Source organism: Protomyctophum parallelum, assembly GCF_964188405.1.
Source record: "Protomyctophum parallelum genome assembly, chromosome: 23".
NCBI lineage: Eukaryota > Metazoa > Chordata > Actinopteri > Myctophiformes > Myctophidae > Protomyctophum > Protomyctophum parallelum.
In genome coordinates this window covers 31,472,283-31,500,171 of record NC_139715.1, presented here as the reverse complement: position 1 = coordinate 31,500,171, position 27,889 = coordinate 31,472,283, and the positions used below count along the sequence as shown (strand labels likewise).

The 27,889-nt window shown below is 45.7% G+C and overlaps 1 protein-coding gene across 1 annotated transcript; it reads right to left on the bottom strand.

The window, feature by feature from the left end:
- Positions 1 to 432: 432 nt before the first annotated feature.
- LOC310854015 (SLAIN motif-containing protein 1-like) lies at positions 433 to 27,099 on the bottom strand (the record flags this gene model as incomplete). The annotated part of the gene is made up of 10 exons (XM_083758488.1): positions 433 to 508; positions 1,414 to 1,813; positions 3,075 to 3,245; positions 7,703 to 8,130; positions 10,663 to 10,765; positions 11,730 to 11,909; positions 12,685 to 12,813; positions 14,128 to 14,250; positions 25,079 to 25,215; positions 26,594 to 27,099. The coding sequence occupies 10 exons, from the start codon at positions 27,097 to 27,099 to the stop codon at positions 433 to 435; spliced, it is 2,253 nt and encodes a 750-aa protein (XP_083614614.1).
- Between the last annotated feature and the right edge of the window lie 790 nt (positions 27,100 to 27,889).

Below are 27,889 nucleotides of genomic sequence, written 5' to 3'. Positions count from 1 at the left end.
AATATGTTGTGGTCTTCTACGTTTCCTATAATCGTGTATAGACTTCTTGTAAATTAAGCAATGCATTTGTTTTAACAGTAATGTAGCTCTCAAGAGCGTAAAATGAAACCAAATGGACGCGAATGGATGGATGGGGTCCATTTGGTTTCATTTTACGCTCTCAAGAGTTAAAGAACTATAAAAAGGTCAACAACTCCATCATCATCATTACCTGAGGACCACCTGAAACCGCTTCAAGGTTGAAAAACACTGATTTATGTCATCTTAACAGCTACGTTGGTCGGCCTCACTCCCTCTCTCTCATATTCATAAAAAACAATCTTTCCTTAACAGTGTGGCGACGGGCCCCAGCCAGCAGGGCACGTCCAACTCCTCCTCCTCCTCCTCCTCCTCCTCCTCCTCCTCCTCTTCAATCCATTGATCTTCCACTCGTCAATAACAGCCGTCTCTCCAGCTGGTGTCTCGAAGGGCACTGAAGGTGGACAGGCTCTTTGGGGGGGTCAATAAACTGAGTGGGGGGGGGGGAAAGAGAGAGAGAGAGAGACAGAGACAGAGAGAGAGAGAGTGAGAGAGAGAGAGACAGAGAGACAGAGAGACAGAGAGGCAGAGAGACAGAGAGGCAGAGAGGCAGAGAGGCAGAGAGGCAGACAATTATTGTGGGTGTGAGGTGTGGGTGTGCTACTGGTCAGATCATCAGAAACACTGGACTCACTGCTAAAATCTAAAATATCTAAAACCACATTAAAGACCTCCAGGAAAGTGTTCTAAAGCTTCTAAACGTCATTAACATGTATTATCTTTTGCAAAAAAGGGTGAAGTGTCCCTTTAAGACCGAGGTCAGAGGTTAGATTTAGGGTTAGTAGTCGGACAATGCGTCAAACGCAATGCCGGACGACGGCTGATGACGTCAATGTAGGAAATGTCCATAATGGCTGATCTTGACAATTTAGACCTGAGGACGATTATACAAAAGTTTTCTGAAAAACCTCATGGTTCTAATGTCAGCTGGTTCTCAACCATTTACCAAATATACAACCAAATATGTTGTTCCAGGCACGCCCCCAGAAGCAAAGATACGAGTTAAAAAGGTTCGAAAGAATATATATATTCCAACTTTGACTCATTTTCCCGATTATATAAAAAAATAGCAGATCTACAAGCTCGTAGCGCGGCACAGATCTGCTATTTTTTTCAATAGCTAAAACAACATAATGCTTAAAACACCAAAAAGGGTGTTCCCGCCCAGAATGGGGTTTAATCAGACCAGTGTGTGTCCAGTGGAAACCTCGTATGAATCTGATCTCAGGTCAGAATGGGGTTTAAGTGATTTTTAACCATGATTACAAACGCAAAGGCTCACAGTAACACAAACACTGCCGTGACTGGTGGTCACCCCGTTAGCGTTACCTATACCTGCGTGCTGGTTGGCTGAGCTTGCTGCGGGGGGGGGTGGAGCTTGTGGTGGCGCCTATGAAGGAGGCGGGGCGAGGCAGCCCACTGCTGCGCGGCGGCGGGGGGGTGGTGGAGGCGGGGTTTGAAGTGGGCGCGGTGCCGCTTCCGGCTACTTTGCCGAGCAGCGGGATCCCACTGCCGAACCCGCCAACACCACCGGCTCCAAACGCGCCACAGCCGCTGGTGCTGGTGCTGGTGGTGTTGAGGGACTGGAGGCTGGTGGCGGTCGACATGATGGAAGGCGGCGAGCCCCCCTTGACGGTGGGGCTGACGTAAGCGGTGGCCTTGAGCGGCTGCCGCGACAAGGGCACAAAGTTCCCCACGCTCTGGACTCGGTTCTGGAGCTGGCCCGGGGAGGGAACTGTGAAGACACACACAGATAAAGGGATTGTGACATAAAAAAATGTTGTAATTTTTCTTAAATTTGTTTTTCTGAGCTCAATAGAGCGTCGCAGTCCCTCCCCCTTTCAGAACGAGTGGCCCAGGAAATGAATCCCAATGCATTTTTCCCATAGGCATTTCTTATTTATTTTATTTAAAGACCTTTTAAGCGTCGTACGAAGCCAACTCTTGTCGTGACAAATCATGACAACAAACACAATTTTTCGGGCCAAACAAAGAATTAGAAAGTAGAAAAGAACGGCAGGTTACAACACTTTTTTTGTTGTTTTTCTTCTTTGTAATTATTTGTTTGGTCCAAAGTATTGTGTGTGTTGTCATGATTTGTCACGACAAGAGTTGGCTTCGTACGACGCTTAAAAGGTCTTTAAATAAATAATTTAAGAAATGCCTATGGGAGAAATGCATTGGGATTCATTTCCTGGGCCACTCGTTCTGAAAGGGGGAGGGACTGCGACGCTCTATTGCACCCAAAAAAACAGAACTTTTAACATTCAGTAGATTTTCTGGCTCAAACAGGGGCTCTGGGTTTCCTGCTGTTTGTGATGTAAGAGACAGACAATCCCATATTATGTCAATGGGATTGTTGCCAGCAGATGTCACCGTTTGGCCTGTTTTCATTGCAGCTCAAAAAGACTTCCAAACCCCAGAGAAAGGACCTTAAATTAAATGTCATCAAATGGTGGTCCGTGGCTCAAATGCTGATCAAATAATGGACCCTGATGTGAAAAGGGTTGAAAACCTTCCGATATATAGTTAGAAATACTCAAATAGTAAACTAAAAAGGGCCATAGCATGAATAGGGATGCCAACGATGAATCGATTTTCTGATTGATCGTCGGGGGTCTATTTTTTTAATAGCCAAAATATAGGCTAATACGTAAGGCTGCATGATATATCGAACATGTACCTTCATCAGAGTGGAGAATATAAGTATAAATCAAGTTTAGCAAAGCCACTCTCTCTAACAGACACAGTTAACGATCGCTTGTTAAGTGCCTGCCAGACAGACAATCAGATGAAATGAAGGCAGGTGTAGAGTGTAGACTAGTGAACTGAACGTTTTCTGTTTATATCAAGTACTTCATACCAGCCCCTTATGAAACTACTTCTCCCCAAATCCAAATGGATTTCATTTTCCATCCTGAATGGCAGTAACTAGCATACAATGAGAACTGAGAACCGTTTGGTTCATATCGTGAAGTAAAATGCTGGCGTCTCACTGGAGGACTGCAGGCGAGCCAACCCACTGGACGAATCAAAGCTCTGGCTGTTACGAAGCAAGGAGGGGCTAGTAGTAGTAGTAGTAGTAGGAGTGACGTGATTGGCTGAAATGCTGGGCACGCAGGTCATGCTGGCCTTCACCAGGTTGGGCATGCTCCTCCGCAGCTTATCTAACAGAGAGACACAGAAACACACGACGGACAACGCCACGGTTAAACACTTTAACACGACGGACAACGCCTCGGTTAAACACTTTAACACAACGGACAACGCCACGGTTAAACACTTTAACACGACGGACAACGCCACGGTTAAACACTTTAACACGACGGACAACGCCACGGTTAAACACTTTAACACGACGGACAACGCCACGGTTAAACACTTTAACACGACGGACAACGCCACGGTTAAACACTTTAACACGACGGACAACGCCACGGTTAAACACTTTAACACGACGGACAACGCCACGGTTAAACACTTTAACACGACGGACAACGCCACGGTTAAACACTTTAACACGACGGACAACGCCACGGTTAAACACTTTAACACGACGGACAACGCCACGGTTAAACACTTTAACACGACGGACAACGCCACGGTTAAACACTTTAACACGACGGACAACGCCACGGTTAAACACTTTAACACATTTTGACTTGACAGTTTGCTGAAAAAGCTATGTTTCTATGTCAGTCGTTCTTTGATTTTTAAAAAATAGCAGAACTACAAGCTCATAGCGTGCCACTCGGTGGCGCGCTATGAGCTTGTAGGTCTGCTATTTTTCAATAGCTAAAGTTTTCTGAAAAAAAACCTATGTTTCTATGCGTCAGTCGGACAAGGACCCCCGAAAATATCTGTATTTGGCCGCCAAATCCCCATCTGAAAATATGTTGTTCCAGTGACCTCCCAGAAGCAAATAGAAAGATTTGAGTTCAAAACGTTCGCTCTGAAATAATATATATATATATTCAATGATTTCCACTACATTTTCACGATTTTTCTCAAAAATAGCATTCAATAGCTAAAGTATAACATACCCCAAGAGGGGTTCCCACCCAGAATGGGTTAAACACTATAAGACCCGAGACCTGATTCTACAAAAGTCTAAAAAACAGTTTTCTGAAAAACCCGTTTCTATATCCGTGGTTCTGTAGTCAGAGTCCAGACAGACTGTTGGAAAAGAGGCCACAGTTTCTCCTTTATTTGCCAATGGGTTCTCAGATCGGTGGTTCTCAAACCATGTCAGTGGCCACTGGCCCCAAACTCTGGAACAGTCTGCCCTTTGCGGATTAGGTCCGCTCGCTCCTTGGGAGCATTCAAGTCCTCTCTTAAAACCCATTGTTTCTCCATGGCTTTTGATTCTATTTGATTTTAATTTTAGTTTTTGCTCTATTGTACTGCAATCGTGTAGTTTGTTGTTCTCTTGTCTGTGTGGTTATACCATGCTATTTTTGTCTTGGTTTCTTTTTCTTTTGACCTGATCCTGTACAGCACTTTGGTTGACCTTTGGTCTTTGTAACAGTGAATGTTTGAACTCAAATATTTGCTTCTGGGGGGTCCCTGGAACAACATATTTTCAGCTGGGGGTTCCAGGCCAAATACAGATAATTCCGTGGGTCCTTGACATCAAATCAAATCAAACTTAATTTATAGTGAAAGAATATACTGTATATATTCAAAGGTTGGCACACAGGTTCATGATTTTTCAAAAATAGCAGATCTACAAGCTTGTAGATGTGCCATCTTTCAACAGTTAGTTTAAAATGATGGTTAAAGTGGTTAAAAGCTTATGTTTATAAGTTATGTTATACGGTGACACAGATGCGTTCTCAGGTCTAAATGGGTTAAGTCCTATATGCTAGAAAAAATACAAACCCTGCAAACGGACACATTGTGAGCTTGTACAGCTGCCATTTTTTGTTTCCCCCACAAAATAGGGACGCACTAAACGCAACAAAATGTCAAAAATGTGTATGAGATTAGATGGCCATGGTATCATGGCTGGGAATCACGATTCTCTTTAACTCAGTCTTTGGCCTCTGAGAGTTCAAGCTACAATGCAGCTACAAAAAGCAAAAAGCTCGCCATTATCAAGCATTTAGTATGTCAGTTTAGGTCGGTCAGGGTTATCGACTAAGCATTTAGTAGGTCAGTTTAGGGCGGTCAGGGTTATCGACTAAGCATTTAGTAGGTCAGTTTAGGTCGGTCAGGGTTATCGACTAAGCATTTAGTAGGTCAGTTTAGGTCGGTCAGGGTTATCGACTAAGCATTTAGTAGGTCAGTTTAGGTCGGTCAGGGTTATCGACTAAGCATTTAGTAGGTCAGTTTAGGTCGGTCAGGGTTATCGACTAAGCATTTAGTAGGTCAGTGCAGGGCGGTCAGGGTCATCGACTGCCCAGTAGTGCGGATGACCACTATGGAAGCATTTTGAATACAAAATGCGTTCAACTCAAAATGTCAAAACTACTGTATGTATTTGCCATTATACAGAATCACATAATGTTCCCTCATAGTGGGTGAGTAGGTCATTAATAATTGATTAAGTGTGAATTGAGCACAAGCACACAAAAAAAAACCCACCACCACCAAGATAAACTTACGATCATATGCGGCTGGATTTCCAACAGATGTTTCCCCAAAACAATATGACCAACAACATGCATGGATATACATATGGTAAATACACAGACATGTACAAGAACATTGAATGACTTTAGTTGACCCCACCTAACCCCAATGTCAAAATCCCCCATCCCTTATACCAACGCTAGAGATGTCCCGATACTGTATCGGTAAAGCATCGGATCAGCCTTTATTTGGTCATATCGGTTCATATCAGTATATATGCCAGTCTAACCACCGATCCCACACAGGGGTAAGGGGTTGACACTATGCCAGTCTAACCACCGATCCAACACAGGGGTAAGGGGTTGACACTATGCCAGTCTAACCACAGATCCCACACAGGGGTAAGGGGGTTGGCACTATGCCAGTCTAACCACCGATCCCACACAGGGATAAGGGGGTCGACACTATGCCAGTCTAACCACCGATCCCACACAGGGGTAAGGGGGTCGACACTATGCCAGTCTAACCACCGATCCCACACAGGGGTAAGGAAGGGGTTGACACTATGCCAGTCTAACCACCGATCCCACACAGGGGTAAGGGGTTGACACTATGCCAGTCTAACCACCGATCCGACACAGGGGTAAGGGGTTGACACTATGCCAGTCTAACCACAGATCCCACACAGGGGTAAGGGGTCGACACTATGCCAGTCTAACCACAGATCCCACACAGGGGTAAGGGGTTGACACTATGCCAGTCTAACCACCGATCCAACACAGGGGTAAGGGGTTGACACTATGCCAGTCTAACCACAGATCCCACACAGGGGTAAGGGGTTGACACTATGCCAGTCTGACCACCGATCCGACACAGGGGTAAGGGGTTGACACTATGCCAGTCTGACCACCGATCCGACACAGGGGTAAGGGGTTGACACTATGCCAGTCTAACCACCGATCCGACACAGGGGTAAGGGGTTGACACTATGCCAGTCTGACCACCGATCCGACACAGGGGTAAGGGGTTGACACTATGCCAGTCTGACCACCGATCCGACACAGGGGTAAGGAAGGGGTCGACACTATGCCAGGTAAATAAAATGTTGGGGCATGTGGAGTTTGCTTTGGAGTTTCCCAAACTGCAAGTGCATTTGAGTGAGGAGTCTGCTATAAACACAACACCAGATATATAGCTATAAACACTATTCCCAGTCGGTGGACTTCAAAATAAGATAGAAGATTTTGCATTATTATAAATATTATTCTCCGATAACGGTATTGGTATCGTCTAACACAGAAAGTGTGGTATCGGGATCGGAAATGGAAAAAGTCGGGACATCCCCGGCCAACACTAACCGAAGGACATCCCCGGCCAACACTAACCGAAGGACATCCCCGGCCAACACTAACCGAAGCGTGCAAGAAACTATACAGTAATTCAGCATAACCCCAAATTCTAAATAAACATTTTTAACCATAAAAACAAACCATTGCTCTTCTGAGGAGTAGAGCAGGGAAACTTTAAATGGCAATTTCTCAAATCTTCCCAAATAGTAAAGGAGAATTACGGACTTAGAACGCTTTCTTAACTTTTATTTGTAGTTGTTACGTCCCCACCAACGAGGTCCAGGTGTTATTTTGTGCAAAAGAGCATTATTGGCCATTTCCCCTACCATAAGCCATCAGTGGGGGTTGGGGTTTTTGTGCTAATTCGCTTATTTCCAGCGAAATAAGTAGTACCGCTTGGGATACTATTTACATTATGAAGACAGGATATAAGAGTTAAGCGAGTGATGGAAATAAGCGAATTAGCACTAAAACCCAACGCCGGATTAAATTAAATTCAATGCAATGCAATTCAATTCAATTAATTGGGGGCTTATGGTAGGGGAAATAGCCAATAAGGAGCTTTTGCACAAAATAACACCTGGACCTCTTTGGTGGGGACGTAACAACTACAAAGAAAGGTAAGAAAGCCTTTTAGTATGGAATTCTCCTTTAAGTACACTACACACACACACAGCTATACGAGGAATCGTGGCGCTCACCTGATCCGGTTCTGAAGGACTGCTGTAGGTCGGTTGCGTAGGAGCTGGCCATACCCAGACCCGCCATGCCCATACCCAGACCCGCCATACCCAGACCCGACATACCCGCCATGCCCAAGTCCATACCCAGGGCGTGGTGGTGGTGCTGCATAGCCCAGCCTGCGGAGGGACAGGGACGGGTGGTGGTGGTGGAGGAGGAGGGAGGGGTGGCGGAGAGCAGAGAGCTGGTGCTTCTTGGCCAGTCTCGGAGGCTGGAGAAGGTGTGGGAGTGGGAGAGGTCTCGGAGGCTGGAGTCTCGGAGGCTGGAGAAGGTGTGGGAGTGGGAGAGGCGGGCGAGGCGCGGCTGAGGCGGCGGCAGGATGGCGTAGTCTTCCTCCTCCTCCTCTTCCTCCTCGTCGGAGACCTCGTCCAGGCCGGGCACAGCGGCGCTGTGACGATCGATTGATTGATCGATTAGTTTATTAGACAGAGTACAGTGAGGTACCCTCACAAAAAACATGCAGTAATCCTGGTCACTAAACTGCCTCCCCCTGGCCAGCCGGGGCGCCTGATGGAGGGGAAAGGAACTGGTCTCTAAACTGCCTCCCCCTGGCCAGCTAGATGGAGGGGAAAGGGACTGGTTGGAATAACGTGTTCCTTCCACGCGCTACGTCCAACCAGGGAAACTCCCCCCTGTCAGGTGTAAAGGAGCAACTTGGACACTCAGGCATGAAGGAAGCATGAGTTCAAGTCCGTTGCTCTCCCCTTGTCCCCCTTATGTCCCCCATATATGGGGACTAGGTTGGTGGAGGGTGTGTAGAGCCCAGGATCACATTAGATGATTGACACAGGGTCACCCCTGTGTCAATCATCTAATGTGATCCTGGGCTAAATCGTGGGATAAAAAAAATATATATATAAAAAAAGACATTACAGTCAAACAATAGCACCACCTTGCGGCCTCGTTTCCATTTAGGCCCTATAAATGGTGCATTTATATTGTATAGCGCCTTTATCCAAGGCGCTTTACATAGATTGTGCATTACATTCACCCATTCAGCGGCAGAAACCATGCAAGGCACCGACCAGCACATCAGGAGCAATCAGGGGTTCAGAGTCTTGCTCAAGGACACTTAACTCTGGGGGAGCCCACAGGGTTCGGACTGGCAACCTTTGCGGTTACCATCCGGCCACTCTACCCCTGAGCCACCGCCACTATGCAGTATGCAATCAATTAACCCATTTAGACCGGAGGCAGAGTCTAAAAACAAAAACGTCTTCAAATTGACAGTTTTCTGAAAAAACCCATGTGTCTATGTCAGTGGTTCCATGTCAGGTTTTTGTTTTGATTGATTGATTGATTTATTAACAGTTTGCAGAAATACAGCATATTTCAAGCACAAACTCAATACAAAGACTGTGAGTGGAGTGGACGACCCAATTAAGCATTACACTTGTTTACAACAGGGTCCACCATGTTCAATTCATCAAAACATTTAGAGACGTACAAACAGGAATTAATCATCAGTGGTTCTATGTCAGTGGTTCTCAAACTATTTCATGTCAAGGTCTCCAACATTTTTATGTAATTGGCCGACCCCCGCAAACCTAATTCTGGGGGTCCTTGACATGAAAACCTTTGAGAACCACCGACATAGAACCACTGACACAGAACCACTGACACAGAACCACTGACACAGAACCACTGACACAGAAACATAGGGTTTTTTCAGAAAACCTGTCATGATTTAGAAGACAATTTGTAGAATCTGGTCTCGGGTCTAAATGGGTTTTTTTTAAACTACAAAAGGGTGTTCCATCCCTTCCTTAACCCATTCCAAAAAGGGAACCCCTTTTGGTGTTAGCATTATGTTATGCTTTAGCTATTGAAAAATAGCAGATCTACAAGCTCATAGCGTGCCACCGAGTGGCGCGCTATGAGCTTGTAGGTCTGCTATAGACCGATTCCGTAGCGGGTCTCATGGTCGCAGCCTACGTATTTCCTGTAGGCGGACTCGACGTAGCTGCGGGGGTAAAACCCTCACCAGGCGCACCTCTTCCACTACAGTGAACGGCAGAGTGACTGATGTTAGTTTGCCTCAAACTTTACTCCTTTACCTGCTTTTTTACTAACACTAACATTACAAAAATGCCCAGAACATCGAGATGAGCCTGTGTAGTTTATGGCTGCTCCAACAGTAGTGGCAACATAAAAAATAAAAAAAACGGAATGTCAAAATATCCACTGTGGTGGCGGAGACCAGAGCCATTGAGTAATGGTTGAGACAAAGCAGTGAAGGGTCCTGAAAGATACATAATTTCAGTCTTACCCAATACCCAATCTTTCTGTTTTATGAACACAAGGCTACTGTATTTTATACCTCATACTAAGCATTTAAAGTATGAGGTATAAAGTACAGCAGCCTTGTGTTAATAAAACAGAAAGATTTGGTATTGGGTAAGACTTGCGTTATGTATCTTTCACTGCTTTGTCTCAACCATTACTCAATGGCTCTGGTCTCCGCCACCGCGGTGGATATTAGACATTCAGTTTTTTTATGTTGCCACTACTGTTGGAGCAGCCATAAACTACACAGGTTCATCTCGATGTTCTGGGCATCTTTGTAATGTTAGTGTTAGTAAAAAAGCTGGTAAAGGAGTAAAGTTTGAGGCAAACTAACATCAGTCACTCTGCCGTTCACTGTAGTGGAAGAGGTGCGCCTGGTGAGGGTTTTATCCCCGCAGCTACGTCGAGTCCGCCTACAGGAAATATGTAGGCTGCGACCATGAGACCCACTACGGAATCGGTCTATAGCAGACCTAAAGCTTGTAGGTCTGATATATTTGAAAAAAATCGAAGAACGACTGACATAGAAACATAGCGTTTTCAGAAAACTGTCAGGATGTAGAAGACATTTTTAAGAATCTGATCTCAGGTCAGAATGGGTTAATGACGTACGGTTCGAGTCCAGTGGTCGTACCTGAGGCCGCTCAGGTGCAGGGACAGACTGCGGCTGCGGCGCGGGGGGAGGAGGGGGGAGGCCGCCATGCTGCTGCTGCTGCTGGCGTAGTCCTGCCTTAGACCTGAGGGGGGCAGACATGAGGAGCAGCGGCAGCGCACACACACACGCACGCACAAGAGGAAGACAAGAAGCACGCACACACACACAGGCATCACATGTGCATGCACACACACACACACACACACACACACACACACACACAAGAGGAAGACAAGAAGCACGCACACAGGCATCACATGTGCACGCACGCACACATACACAGACAGAAAGGCCAAGCACACAGACGTATGTATGCAAGAGACACGCAGTCAAGAGCACACGCCAAACGGAATGACACACACACACACACACACACACACACACACACACACACACACAGTGACCTTTTGACGTTAATGAAGCTGAAGTAGCGATGAGCTCTGAGATCTAGTACATGTTAATATATTAATTAGGAAAGGAGAGAGAGAGAGAGAGAGAGAGAGAGAGAGAGAGAGAGGTATAGCAGAACAGGAAACCCACGTTTAGGAAACTGAAAAAAGATATGAAAGTAAATGACGGTTACATCACACCGCCGACCAGACCAATATGGCCATATAAGAGATCCAGTATAAGTCATTTAAAATCAGTCATTACGACGGCATCGAGGCCCGCCAAAATACACTTTCTTCCACTAAATCACCTGTTAGATTTAGTCGACTAAAACTAGACTATCACCTACCCGAGTACACTTCATTACAACTGTATCCAATGCTTCCACATTGCATCGATCCGTACCCCAGTACACTTCATTACAACTGTATCCAATTTTTTCACATTGTATCGATCTGCTATTTTTGAAAAATCGTGAAAATGTGGTTCAAATCTTTGAATATATATTCTTTCAGAGTGAACGTTTTTAACTCAAACCTTGCACTAAAACATTTCAGGTGACTAAAATGTGACTAAAACTAAATGAAAACTATTCAATGACTAAAACTAAAAATTTGCTGCCAAAAACACCACTGCTGGGGGGCGGGGTTACTTACTCTCCTCCTGCAGCCGCGCCATGACCTGGACATCGGTGAGGTCGTTCAGCTTGTAGCCCTGCAGCAGCAGCTGGTCGTCGTCCTCCGCCATCATGGAGGCCACGCCCACCACGCCCAGCCGCTCGCCGCCGTCCAGATTGGACGACTGGGGGCTGGAGGCGGAGCGCTGCAGGCTGCGGTCTGCGGAGAAACAACAGCAAATTAATTATCTTTGATGTTCAGAGGGTCTTTGCCGATCATCCGGTGGTTTGGATGCAAACATTGGCGCTTTCTAGAGCAAGGATGGCTTCATTTTAGCTCGCTAGCATTGACACCATTTGTTTAGCATTAAAGATGGACGCCCCAGACAGGACATGAGTCCAGCGTGCGCTGCATTGAAATCGTCTCGGTAGTCTGCAGTTGGCTCTTGCGTCCAGCAGGAGGCAGTATATGGTTAAAGGACCACTTCACCACTTTTCAACCGATCTTCATATAATAGGTCCTCACTAATAATCATGATAAAATGGCACGATCTTTTTCCTACTCAGTCTGTGTCTCATAGGAGGGCTGTGGGCAGTTTAGAAACCGTCTTCCAGTGACATCATCATTAGGCAGTTTTTCTTTTAAACAAGATCTTTTTTACAAAAATGTTTAGATTTTAATTATCGTGAGAACGATGGCTTCCATTTTCACATTGCAACTTTTCAGGACTAGAAAGCCTGCAGTTTCTACTAGCTTGTATTCCCCATCGATGATGTCACTGGAAGACGGTTTCTGAACTGCCCACAGCCCTCCTATGAACACAGACTGAGTAGAAAAAAAATGTGCCATTTTATCATGATTATTAGTGAGGACCTATTATATGAAGATAGGTTGAAAAGTGGTGAAGTGGTCCTTTAAGAGCGTCTGCTAAATGCCAAAGCAAGAGTCCTTTCCACAGGAGGACACACACACACACACGCACGCACGCACACACCCAGCTTACTGCGGTTGCCTAGGTGAGGGAAGAAGGTGGGCGTCCTATCAGACAGCACGGCGGCCTCCCTGCCCATGGGACTCACAGCCCTCTGGAGGATGGGATGGACGGGGGAGGAGAGGGCCGGGGCTGAGGAGGACAAGAGAGAGAGGTGACATCATAAATAATACACAGCGGATCCCAGCCGGGCGACGTCCATACCGCCATGGACCCCCAGTGGTGGGGAAAAGTACAACACATTCTGGACGGGATCCCCCTTGGTGTTTTAAGCATTAGGTTATACTTTAGCTACTGGAAAATAGCAGATCTACAAGCTCGAGCTTGTAGATCTGCTATTTTTGAAAAATCGTGAAAATGTGTCGCAAATCTTTGAATATATACTCTTTCAGAGCGAACGTTTTTAACTCAAACTTTGCTTCTGGGGGGGGGGGGGGGGGGTCCCTGGAACTACATATTTTCCGATGGGGGTCGGTGGCCAAAAACAGATAATTCTGGGGGACCTTGACATGAAATAGGTTGAGCACTGACATAGAAAAATAGTTTTCAGAAAACTGTTTTTAAGAGTAAAAGTCCTGAATTCGAAATGTACTCGAGTAGAAGTACGAACGTATTGCTATCAATATGTACTTTAACCCATTTAGGCCCCACGTTGAAATGAAAAAAAAAAAGAATCTTCTAAATCCTGACCGTTCTCTGAAAAACCTGTTCCTATGTCAGTGGTGACTAAATGAAAACTATTCAAGAGACTAGGACTAAAACTAAAATAAGAAATGTGCTGCCAAAAACAACCCTGTAACACGAATAGCAGCACCATTCAATTCATAGTGAACATCAATTTTTGACATGGTGCGATTTTGCCAACATAAGCCATGTTGTGAAAATACACCGTCATGTTATAAAAGTGGTCCTACAGCAACGTCCCTATTGTCAGCACCCCCATCAAATGTGACCAAATTTGACTGAGGGAATGACATTGATTTTTTCCCCATGTGAAAGCAGGAAATCATAGCTTTAAATTGACATATTGGTTGTTCAGTTTGACCCACCAGTTTTGGAGATGTGGCTTATAGAGTAAATGTCTTGCAGAGAAAACAGGCTTGAAAGGTTCACTTCTGTGGTCTCTAACATTACACCTAGCTATACATGTTTAAGCATTTATTTCATATTTACATGTCTTCTGTGGACTCTAACATTATACCTAGCTATACATGTTTAAGCATTTATTTCATATTTACATGTACATTTCAGCTCTGACATTTATTTCAGACATGCTCTAGTATGTGAAGAGTTTGTATGTGCTATTCACTCATAAAAAAAAAAAAAAAAAAAGGTTTCTTCTCTGGTGAACAGCTGGAGTTGGCGGGCTCAAATCTGGTCACAAATGTAGACTCGACTGTGAGAACAGTCACACACGCTTCGTTCACACATCAGGCGTGTTTTTACCGTGTCTTTCTGACAACTGAGGGGTGGAGCAGGCTCTGGCCAATGGGGATGAGCTGAGTGGAGACACGCCATTAAAGGGGGAGGCGGCCGCAGGACTGGAAAACATCGAACGCCACCTGGAGACTGGACACAGAGAGAGAGAGAGAGAGAGAGAGAGAGAGAGAGAGAGACAGAGAGACAGAGAGAGACAGAGAGAGAGAGAGAGAGAGAGAGAGAGGATTTTAAAAGCACTGCCGGGTAATACAGAACGATCTCAACTACATGCTTGTCCTAAAACATGCAAATAGATGAGACCAAAAAACTCTCGATCTAAATCATTCTGTCCAATTCTAACCCATTTTCACCCCTGTGTCAATCAGGCAGTTTAGTGACCAGGATTACTGCATGTTTTTTGTGAGGGTATACCTACCCTAGGGGACACGGGGAGAACATGCAAACTCCACACAGAAAGGCCCTTTCGCCAACCCCGCCTTCGGGTATGGACACTGATGACGCGGAGGAGGAAACACGCCGCCAGCACCCACAGCGTCCCCAGCGGGAATCGAACCCAGGACCTTCTAGCTGTGAGGCGACAGCACTACCAACTGTGCCACCGTGCCCCATTCCGTCAAATTCTAAGAAAAGTTAGACGGACCAATTAAATCATATACCTCCCGTTGTTGTCGATGGCCTCCGGGGTGTTTTGGCTACATCTAGCTGCTTCAGCCACATCCGGATCCGCTCCGTGGCTAAATGTTCTCCGTGGCTATAAATCGTTGGGTGCTCTGATTGAACGGATTAAATGACCCCCGGGTGTACGGGGTGTTAATCAGTAGCATAAATCAGAATAGGCCTTAACCCATTCTGACCTGAGATCAGATTCTAAAAAAAATGTCTTCTACATCCTGACAGTTTTCATTCTGACCTGAGATCAGATTCTAAAAAATGTCTTCTATGTCAGTCGCTCTTCGATTTTTCAAAAATAGCAGACCTACAAGCTCGCAGACCTATGAGCTTGTAGATCTGCTATTTTTCAATAGCTAAAGCATAGCATGATGCTAACACCAAAATGGGTCCGTGCCCAGAATGGGATAAAAATGCCACATCGGTATATAAACTCAAAATATTACAGATATAACAATTTACAATTTTGGCATTTAGCAGACGCTCTTAATCCAATAATTACAATAATCAAGAACAAAAGCATGGGAATACATCACAAAAGCATTTATCATAAAACATGCGTAAGCTAAGAAAGTAACAGTGGAATATCTATACTATGAGACCATACATATAAACTATATATATATACTACTATGCTATACATATGTACTATGGCGTGCTATGACTATATACAATGCAATTATAGTGCCGTCTACATAACATGCTATAAGTCTGTATCAGATGCTATCTAAGTCTACAGAAATGCTATCTAAGGGGGTATAGGGTAAGTGCTACGGGCCATGATGGAGTCTAAAAAGGTGGGTTTTCAGACTACGGCGGAAGATTGGGAGTGATGCTGCAGTTCTGACTGCAATGGGAAGTGCATTCCACAGTTTTGGAGCCAGAAGGGAGAAGAGTTTGGGACGTGTGGAGCGTTGTCCCGGCGTTTTTAGTGAGGGTACTTCCAGCTTCCCTGCGTTGGCTGATCTGAGTGCGCGGGAGGGTTTGTAGGGTTCAATCATACTTGCAAGATATGGGGGAGCCATACCTTTGGTTGCCTTGAATGCCAGCATCAGAGTTTTGTATTCTGTGCGGGCAGCGACCGGGAGCCGGTCGGTTTTCACCAGCAAAAATAAAAATAAATCTACATATAATTTGTGTACTCGTCTCATTCAGCAGCCCTTCAGTTGTGAAAACAGACAGTAAAGAGTATAGGCCATTTATTGATTGAACACATTATTAACAGGCTTTGGGCCAATAAGCACCTATAGGGCCTATAGGCTTGTTTCCATTGTGGTCGGAATCGGTCGGTATCGGCATATATGACCCAGCAAATAATCGGAGATCGGATATAGTTTCATAATCGTGCACCCCAATTCTCTCTTTCTTTCCCCCCCCCCCCCCCCCATATCTTCAGAAAACACCGAACCCAGACCCCTAAATCAAACATCTAAAAGCCTGTTACTAAAGATTTCAACAATAAAAGTTAGTAGTTTGCCCCTCACAAGACCCACCCACCCAGCCAGCCAGCCAGCCAGCCAGCCAGTAACCTCGCCTCACCAGGCTTTCCACCACCTCGGAGGAAAGCCTGGTCTCTGTTTCAAAAGTCTGTTTTCCTTCCTTTTCCCTCAATAAAAGCTACAGGCTACGAGAGCTTTTATTTATTTATATATTATATATATATATTTTATTTATATTTTTTATTTTTTCAATAAAGTTGCCGCCTGTTGTTCCTGCCTGTCGACTACAAAACAATACTACAACATGACGTAACGATATCATCCGCTCCCGACCGGATCATATACCGAAATGAAATGGTGCCCAAGCTAGACAGCCAGCCAGCCAGCACGCAGGCAGGCACGCAGGCAGCAGTGCCCTCATCACCTCATGGTGCCACAAATCAGCCCCAGTCGGTTCGTCCTCTCCTGTCACAGCAGCAGCAGCACATCTGCTCTGCTCTGCCCGGCACGCAGAGGACAAAGCCCCGTTCAGCCGTCAGCTCAGGGCAGAGACAATGCGCTGTCTGACAGCCAGCAGGCAGTGCCAGGTACGGCACAGACAGGGCTGTCTGTGTCTGTCTGTCTGTGTACACCAGTGTCTGTTGCAATTAATTGCATTTTTATAGCGCTTTTCCAAGTGCTCAAAGCGCTTTACAATGGTTCATTCATTCATACATTGGGAGGTGAAGCGGCGAACAGTCGACGCCAGCGTCCTCACTTCCCACATTCACACACCGATGGTGGCAAGCTCACACCGACCGACTCATTGGAGGCGATGTAGGGTTCAGTGTCTTGCCCAAGGACACTTCCACATGTGGACAGGAGGAGGAGCCGGGATTCGAACCGCAGACCCAGGGATCATTGGACGACCTTCTCTACCTCCTGAGCCACAGCCGCCGCCCACACCAGTCAGAAGTAAGAATCAATCAATGATTCTGAATCCATTCCAAGAATTTGTTGTACACGAAAAACACTCCTTGGGTTAAAAAACGGCCATATAGTCACTTGTATTGGCCAAATGTGACAACCTCGTCACATCTGTGAGATGCGTTACTCGACGTCTTTACAAACACATTGGTGTAGAAATGTCTTGGCAAAGAAATGCATTCCCAGATTGTATTACTATCCCCTCACTATAATATACATTGAAACATCCAGCCAAAAGAGGGGGGGGATAGAAAAAAAAAATATATCATCCTTTCTCTCTTTTTTGTTCAAAGTACTGCATTGCTAATCCCATCACATATCCCTCTAGATGTATGTGCGAGTAGGTAGTGTATGTGCGCGCAATGCAAAATAATGTGCACATACTGTACATCATGCATGCGTGCCTGTATGTGGTCTGCATCCATGCATACACACACACACACACACACACACACACACACACACACACACACACTTTCTCTCCGACAGAGAGACTTCACCTCCTACTGAGTTTATCCTTATTGCTAACAGAGTGGATTATTCACAATAATGTTTTCTTGTTTACTGATGAAGTGTACAAACAAATTATCAGTGTGTACCGATGGGTTCCTGCTGCTTCTCTCCTAATTATGCTCGTCTCTACTGTTCAACCCACACCCATGTGCGGACAGACAGACAGACAGACAGACAGACAGACAGACAGCAGAGGAAGATGCATCGGTCTCTCTCCGGTTGCTCCGTGGATGTGAAATGTAAGCCGCTCGATGTAAAAAGCGGGGGGGGTGCGTGCCTTTCATGTAAGCACGGTTACTATGACAACGGCACTACCGTACCGGGGTCTGATCAGGCTCCGCGAGAGTCTAACCGCGGGGCTCCCAGATACTAGGCCCCGGTGGTGGGGAGGCGGGGCTCCCAGATACTAGGCCGGTGGTGGGGAGGCTGCTTGCTTCTTAGCCCACACTTAACCCATTTAGAGCCAAGTTCAATTCTACAAATGTCTTCTACATCCTGACAGTTTTCTGAAAAATCTATGTTTCTGTGTCAGACCTACAAGCTCGTAGCGCGCCACCTATGAGCTTGTAGATCTGCTATTTTTCAATAGCTAAAGCATAAAATAATGCTAACACCAAAAGGGGTTCCCGTCCAAAATTGATTAACCCATTTAGAGCAGCTTTTCTGAAAAACCATACATTTCTCAGTCGTTCTCAAACATTTTCATGTCAAGGAAACCCCAAAAATATATGTATTTGGCCACCGACTACCATTATGAAAATATGGTGTTCCCGGGACCCCTCAGAAGCAAAGATTTGAGTTAAAAACGTTCGATCTGAAAGAATATATATATATATATATATATATACACACACACATACACAGTACATACATACACATACACAAAGATTTGCACTACATTTTTTTAAATAGCATACAAGCTCATGAGCTTGTAGATCTGTGAGCTTGTAGATCTGCAAGTTTTTTTAAGTATAACAATGCTTAAAACACCCAAAGGGGGTTTCCGTCCAAAATGAAGAAAAGAAAAGAAAGACTGCAGCCAGCCCGATGCCCTGGGATTAGTGCATGGGCTCCATCATGCTGACCTCCTTTGACGCAACAAGCTGCTCTGCCCGTGTAACCCTGCCCGTGTAACCCAGACCACATCAGCGGATGTCTCCTGACTCCAATATTTAAATCGGAGCAACAGAGAGCGGATTAAAGAGCGGCAGGTACACAAGCTGTTCTTCAGGAACGCTGGGGAACGTTCCCAGTCTCTCCTGGAAGCCACGCACGGACGGAATACAGTCACACACATGAATGAATTTACATGTTTTTGCAGCAAAACACTGCTTTCTTTTTTTTTATTATATTTTTTATCCCACGATTTTGTAACCCATTTTTCACCCCTGTGTCAATCATCTAACAGGTAACAGGTCAATCATCTAATGTGATCCTGGGCTCTACACACCCTCCGCCAACCTAGTCCCCATATATGGGGGACAAGGGGAGAGCAACCTAGTCCCCATATATGGGGGACAAGGGGAGAGCAACGGACTTGAACTCATGCTTCCTTCATGCCTGAGTGTCCAAGTTGCTCCTTTACACCTGACAGGGGGGAGTTTCCCTGGTTGGACGTAGCGCGTGGAAGGAACACGTTATTCCAACCAGTTCCTTTCCCCTCCATCAGGCGCCCCGGCTGGCCAGGGGGAGGCAGTTTAGTGACCAGGATTACTGCATGTTTTTTGTGAGGGTACCTACCCTATAGGGGACACGGGGAGAACACGCAAACTCCACACAGAAAGGCCCTTTCGCCAACCCTGCCTTCGGGTATGGGCACTGATGACGCGGAGGAGGAAACACGCCGCCAAAACACCTCTTTCACACATGGGTCTATATCTATATACACACACACAAAATGTTTAGTACAGTATGGGTCCCCAGCATGTAGAAACTGCCGGATGCCAACTTGCAAATGTTGAGCAATTTTCATAATTGGCATAATATCTGACCATACCATTAATTAACTGCAATGTTGAGAGCCTGCAGCACAAAGGATTTCAGCCACTCTTTTACGTTGCAACGCTGTGTGACTTTGAGGCAAGACAGCATAGTTGCTCTCTCTTTATGACTTGAAGTCAGAGATGAGGCCTGTGGGGAAGAAACACTTGGAGCGCGCACGCACGCACGCACGCACGCATGCATGCACGCACGCACGCACGCACACACTGATGCAACACGCCTCTGAGCGGCAGCAATTTTCAAGTTCCCTTGAATTCATTAATGAGCCTTTTGTTTCACACCCTTTGTTAGAGAGGTACAACATAACGAGATAGCAGATATACAAGCTCGAGCAGTGAGCACTGAGTGCTAGCTTGTAGATCTGCTATGTTTGAAAAATCGTTAAAATGTGCCTCAAATCTTTTGAATATATAATCTTTCAGGGTGAACGTTTTTAAACTCAAATCTTTGCTTCTGGGGGAGGTCCCTGGAATAACATATTTTCAGATGGAGGTCGGTGACAGATTACATATAATCTTTGGGGTCCTCGACATGAAATATTGATCACCACTGATATAGAAACATGAGGTTTTTCAGTAAACTGTCAGGATTTAGAAGACATTTTTTTAAAGAATCGTCCTCAGGTCTAAATGGGTTAAAACAATGCATGACAGCTATATTCAACTGAAAAGTGATGTGGGGTAAACAGTGGTGGAAAGTAACTAAGTACATTTACTCAAGTACTGTACTCGAGTAAACTTTTGAGGTACTACTATTTTCTTTTCCGTTTTTCAATACTTTTTCAATTTAGCTCCACTCAGAGGTAAAAGTTTACCACAAATATTTGAAACCTTTAGTTACTACCGTTTATTACAAGACATACATTGACCAATTAAGCCTGTCGAATTAGGTCTGTCTATTACAAAATGGCGGATCCATAAGTTTAAAAAAAAAACGTTGTTTGAGCCTGTAGATCTGCAGATGTTTCCACCACCGGGGCACACAAACCCACTGGCGTCGTCGTGAGTCGTGCTCCATCTCCTCTCATTAACATCTTCAGGGTGTTAAAGCTGTCCTCATTCATTCATTCCAAACATGCAGCGGAGACTAGAAGCTGTCACCTCCAACGTCTCTCTTCCGAGCGAGTCTGACACTACCGTTGGTAGTCTGACAAAAGCTTTACTGTCACTGTCGTCTGTCTGTTACCAGCTAATCTCCGGCCCTGTTAAAACCTGGTCGATGCCAAATTTTGCACACACACACTCACTGGATCTCACTGCATGGACCTCTGCTCCAGAACGACCTGTTGTAGCGCCGCTAGGAGGCCGACTTTTGTCCAAAGATCCCGCAAATCGTTACACACCATCTCTATAGTCATGTGTTCCAGACGGATCTGTCCGATATTTCCTATTCCATTTTAATTGGCTAACATTGGCTTTTAAAGTTTGGCCCGTTTTGAACAAAAACCCTCAATTCATGAACGCAGTGTGTAATTTATGTTAAATCTTTCACAGCCTTTCCTACTAGGCTGAGGATTATTATTATCTTTTCACATTGGCCTGTTATAGCACCGCCAACAGGTAGATTTTTTGCAAAACATCAAATCATCCAATTGCCATCAAAGAAGAAATGTCACCCTTTTCACATTGGCCTATTCTTGCACCACCAGGAGGCCACAACCTGACCTGCCCTGGTGGAGACCTGTCCTATTATAGCGCCACCAGGAGGCCACAACCTGACCTGCCCTGGTGGAGACCTGTCCTATTATAGCGCCACCAGGAGGCCACAACCTGACCTGCCCTGGTGGAGACCTGTCCTATTATAGTGCCACCAGGAGGCCACAACCTAACCTGCCCTGGTGGAGACCTGTCCTATTATAGCGCCACCAGGAGGCCACAACCTAACCTGCCCTGGTGGAGACCTGTCCTATTATAGCGCCACCAGGAGGCCACAACCTGACCTGCCCTGGTGGAGACCTGTCCTATTATAGCGCCACCAGGAGGCCACAACCTAACCTGCCCTGGTGGAGACCTGTCCTATTACAGCGCCACCAGGAGGCCACAACCTGACCTGCCCTGGTGGAGACCTGTCCTATTATAGCACCACCAGGAGGCCACAACCTGACCTGCCCTGGTGGAGACCTGTCCTATTATAGCACCACCAGGAGGCCACAACCTGACCTGCCCTGGTGGAGACCTGTCCTATTATAGCGCCACCAGGAGGCCACAACCTGACCTGCCCTGGTGGAGACCTGTCCTATTATAGCGCCACCAGGAGGCCACAACCTGACCTGCCCTGGTGGAGACCTGTCCCATTATAGCGCCACCAGGAGGCCACAACCTGACCTGCCCTGGTGGAGACCTGTCCTATTATAGCGCCACCAGGAGGCCACAACCTGACCTGGTGGAGACATGTGCCCCCGAGGAGCACTTTATCTAGTTGTAGTCTGTGACTCGTGGAGCTGGCTTCAACCCTTTCAGAGCTCTAATGACGCAGTTTAGAGTGAATCACATGTTTTCGTTTCTCCAGTTCTACAGCCCTTCTCTTCTGCTCCCCCAGTCCCCTGTTTTCATTTCAGACCTGGGAGAAAAAAAACTGGCATCTCTGCTTGAAATGTGATGAAAGTTGAAGTCTGGAATTATAGAGCGTCGTAGAATTCCCCGTTTATTTTAAAATAATAAAAAGGACAACGATTTTTTCAACCAAGGTTCATGTTTTATGTTGTTATTAGGGAAAGAAAAAGATGAGTGTTAATGTTGTTTTCATTCGCTACTTTCTTTCGTTTTAGCATTCGAACATGGGGCTAAATGTATTTTTTTTTACACAATTTTAAAGTGATTTATGTTTTTATTATTTACTATAGTCCCCAGGAAATTACATCTGGCCACAAAAGATCACAGGACCTACTGAATGTGAATACTATATACTGTGTTGTATGGCTCAACATGTCAGTTCGTCTTTTACTTTCTCTAATAACCTAAAACATGAACCTTGGTTGAGAAAAACTAAAGTTGTCCTTTAACTACATTTACGCCGCGGACATAGCCAACTCGAGTTGTGACAAATCATGACAAACACAATGTTTTGGGCCGAACAAATAATTAGAAAGAAGAAAAAACGGCAGGTTACACTTGTTTTGTTGTTTATCTTCTTTGTAATGATTCGTTTGGTCAAAGATATTGCGTTTGTCGTCGTGATTTGTCACAACTCGAGTTGGCTTTGTTCGCTTATAAGGTCTTTAAATAAATACTTTTTGAAATGTCTATGAGGGGAAAATGCATTCTTGGGAATTATTTCCTGGGCCTGGCGTCGTCATGAAAGGGGGCGGGACTGCGACGCTCTATAGCTCCCAAAATTATGTATGGAAGTATGGAAGCTGACATTTCCGTTCACGCAAATATATTTTAAAATCTCTTTACATTTTATTTTATTAATAGAAATTATAAAATAAAAAAGTGAGTTGCGAGCCCGCGCTTTGTTTTTTCATCTCTTGAGTCTTCAGACAAAACCCTCAGAGACAATCTGACATGCTCCCAAAATAAATAAATCCCTCTGATAGGGTTACAAATGTAACAACTATAAGGCTTTTGAGGTTTGCTTAGCGGTAAACCGCTCACTGTTTGTGATCCAGCAGAGCCAGAAATAAAAATTATATACGACTCTCCGCTTGCGATAGTCAGCAGGATTAATGTCTCTCACACCTCGGAGACAGTCCATCCGTCATGAGGGAAGGTACCCGAACACTGGCTTCATGACTCTGATGAAGACCCTATCGGTCCAAACCTTAGTCATAATTTATACTAGCACCTAAATAAAACGTTAGTCAATATTTATACTACTCATCATTTTTCGACTGCGGTCGAGATCATGGATTCCACAATTCTACGCCAGACTTCCCGGTCGTTCATTGCCGCCCCCATTTCCTGCCTACTGATGCCTGTGTCCTTATCGATGACATCATGTGTCCCTAATGATGACATCATGTGTCCCTAGCGATGACATCAGGGAACGACAGTTTTCTACCTCTGGTCTGCTTTGAGGCAGGACTCCAGAGAAGGGAAGATATAACCTCATTGTCAGCTCTGTAGCAGTGGCCGGCAAACTGCGTTTATATAGTCATTATTGAGTGGGGGGCTAGCCACTCCTATATTCAGCTATAGTGTCGATTTTTGTCCTAACACAAACATTAAATGCCATTGGCAATGAAAGGAGAATTTACGGCATATGGTTCTGAGAAAATCGGCTAATCGGCTAACAAAACAAACATTAAATGCCATTGACAATGAACAGAGAATTTGCGTCATATGTGACTACATTTGACTGAGGGACTGCCATTGGATTTTTTTTTCTTTTTTCGCAGGGAATCATAGCTTCAAATTGACATATTGGTTGAATACAGCGAGTTGAGAATGAAAGGTTCACTTCTATACTGCTACCACCTAAATAATAGGCTTAAAGTGTCCCGAGCTGCTCTAGCGTCTCCTCCTTCTTCAACTCCAGACCCATTTGTGGGTCACGGACACATTTTTGTCTGTCCCCACATTTTGTTTTTGAGGGTCCCCTCCTATATACAGGTTTAATGTTTGTTTTTGAGTGGTGCAACCACTCCAAGGAACAGCAATGTCCGTGTTCACCCATGTGTTGGTTCACCTATGTATGTGTTCATAAGCACCAGTATGACTGACTACCAGTAGGGGCGCTGTTGTGCCAGAAACAGAGAGAGAGAGATAGTATTATTGCTGCATGCACTGATGCCTGCTAATGAGAGAGAGAGGGGGGGGGGGGAGAGAGGGGAGTTGCACCACTCAGTTCACACAGGTGTGATTTTTAGTCACAGAGTGCCGCGCTACGAGCTTGTAGGTTCCTGGAACAACATATTTTCAGATGGGGGTCGGCGGCCAATTACATTATCATTTTTGGGGTCCTTGACATGAAATATTGAGCACCACTGACATGGAAACATGAGGTTTTTCAAACTGCCTCCCCCTGGCCAGCCGGGGCGCCTGATGGAGGGGAAAGGAACTGGTTGGAATAACGTGTTCCTTCCACGCGCTACGTCCAACCAGGGAAACTCCCCCCTGTCAGGTGTAAAGGAGCAACTTGGACACTCAGGCATGAAGGAAGCATGAGTTCAAGTCCGTTGCTCTCCCCTTGTCCCCCATATATGGGGACTAGGTTGGCGGAGGGTGTGTAGAGCCCAGGATCACATTAGATGATTGACACAGGGGTGAAAAATGGGTCACAAAATTGTGGGATAAAAAATATATATATAAAAAAAAAAACATGAGGTTTTTCAAAAATCGGTCAGGATTTAGAAGACAGTCAGGCCTAAAAAAGAAAAATCCTACTTTTTCCCCTCACTCTTTCATGCCTTCATGTGAACTCTGTACCTTGGTCCAGTTTGAGTGAGAGCGAGCGCCTGGCCACCTCCACCTGGGACTTGGGCACGTCCAGCACCATTCGGCACCACTGCACGGGCGTGAGCGGGCTGTCCGCACGCCGCCGGGCTTTGGAAGACACGTATAACCTGCAGAGTGACAAGATCGGGAAATGACCGTTTTTTACACTTGCTGAAAATAGCCTATATCTACATGCTCACAGCACCACCAAAGACTGTAAAAATGGGACCCAATGCCTCCATTCTTGACACTCAGCATCAAGGGTTGGATTGGGGGGGTATAAGTCCCTGCGACATACTAGCGTCATGTCCAGGGGGTGTACTTGTACATCAAGCTGCCTCACGCTACAGAAACATGAGATCGGCTCCTGCCCCTATGGGCCTCATGGCTCGGTAAGCTAGGCTACATGCTCGCAGTGCGACACGTTGTGAGCTTGTAGATCGGCTATTTTCAGCATGCAACCAATTGTAAAATGACTTCTACTGGATCTCTTGTCCACTAGTCCCCTTCCTAACATTGTAGTCTTGTTGACTAAAATTGTCAGTATTCTTAGTAATATATAGTTTTAGTAGTAGTCTTTAGTAGTCTTAGTTTTAGTCTTCATAACTTAGTTTTAATTTAGTTTCCATTTAGTTTGTCAGTGGAAAAAGGTATAGTAGATGAACATTTTTCATCTTAGTTTTAGTCGACGAAATCAACACTGATGTGGCCCCCTGGAATGAGTTTAGAAATATAATGGCCCTCTCCAGGAGTTCTAGGGGGCGGGGGGGTCCTTGGGGGGGTTCCAGGGGGGTCCGAATCCCCAGCAAAATGTGTTAGTAAAGCACAATCATTTTAACCACTTTATTTAAGTCGGATATCCAAAAGAAATAGCAAATCTACAAGCTCATGGCGTTGTCACGCCGTGGCGCACCGAAAGCTTGTACATCTGCCATGTTTGAACTTTTTTTTATTATAAATCGTATTTTTTCCATCCTCATTTCCCCTTGACGGGCTTTGACATGCAGAAGGCACAGGGGAGGCTGAATTATAGATGGTGTTATGTTAACCTCTGCAACCTGATGTGTGGTGGCACACACACACACACACACACACACACACACACACACACACACACACACTGAGTTTTAATCTGCAGTAGCCTACAGTGTGCATGACTTCATGTAAATGTCAATTCACAGCTCTTTGTTTTGAACGGGATCTCCTGTGTCTCCCCAGACAGACCTCACTATTTTGGCTCCTCCGCCTTGAATAAAAAATAATACTAATAGCCAGACAACAAATCAGTACGTGGCCAATTAAGCCAAGGTGTGGCTGTGTTTTGTATAGTAAATATTTGACCACATGCAGAAATACAAGCGGAGAGTGGAGACAGCGATAATGTCAGATTCGTCGCCCCCCCAGGGGGGGAAGCAAGCAAGCAAGCAACACATGGTCAGATCATTGGAATGGACATATATGATATGCTGCATATCTATGTTTAAATGAATCAAAACAGTTTAATACCACGTCTCGGCATCCTCATCCGAGCCGGGGGACACAGAGCCCAGGTCCAGCAGCTCCACTCCATCCAGAACCGAATCCTCCTCCTCCGAATCCTCCTCCTCCTCGGAACCACCATCAGAGGTGTAGAAGGAGGAGAACAACAGCTCGGCCGCCGGGGGCCCAAATGAGGATGACGGTGACTGGCACCGGAGGAGGAGGGCCGGTGGTGGCGGCGGTACTGCCACCGAGGACGGGGTGGTGGTGACGGGGGAAGGGGCCAGCCTGTGCGGGCTGCTGCTGCAGCAGCCGTTGTTAGTCCGCGCCGTCCTCAGCTGCTCGTTCTGCCGCTCCAGCCTCCGGATGAGCGCCTGGAGCTTCACCACCTCCAGCTCGGCGTGGTTGAGGTTCAGGTTCGGCGTGCTGCCGGTGGTGTTGTTGGCGTTGCAGTCCACGGTCGAAGTCATCTTCATCATGATCGGACTACTAGCGTGGTGGTTAATCAGCGTCGCCGCCGCCACTGCCTCCATATGAGTTGATTGAAACACGTCTATTAATAACGCTGGCTTTATTGCCTTTTAACGGAGGAATAATAATTGTGCATTAAAAAAAAGGCAGCCCTGGCTGAGCCTGTGGAATGTACGGTCGGTCGGTGGGGCTGCAGGGTGCCCTCCTCGCCGTGGTTCTGTTCTGTGTGAGAACGGAAGGTGCAGTGTGGTGGTGGCTGTAGTTTGGTTACCGGTGTGTGTGTGTTGTTAATTCCGTCTCCTCCTGACCTGCCTGTAACACAAAGCATCAACCAATGAGCTGCCTGCTACGCCAGCCCCAGCCCCGCCCCCTCCCGTCCTCTCAATTAAGTCAGTTAAGATGTGTGAGCTGCTGTGATAGGAGGATATCAAATGGAACACAACCACCGTAAAGACTAATCATTGTGTATATTCCTGCACTATACCTGCATCGAGTGATCTTGGTACATATAGAAGTTGATCTATTGAAGATTCTGACAAAGTACATAATCTTTGTTTTGATTGTATTGCTGTATTGTTGTATTGTTCTTTCTGCTTTGGCAATGTAAACGTATGTTTTCTCATGCCAATAAAGCCCTTTGAATTGAATTGAATTGAATTGAGTGGTTCCCAAACTTTTCCATGTCAAGGTGAGGAGGAGGATCCCATCCCCCAGAATGACACTCAGTCATTGGCCTGCTGCCGGCGGACCCCCATGCATGATAGTGTTAAAGGTCTAAAGCAGTGACTTTCAACCCTTTTTATTTCAAGGACCTCCCAGTTTGATAATTGATATTATGCAACAGGCTATACG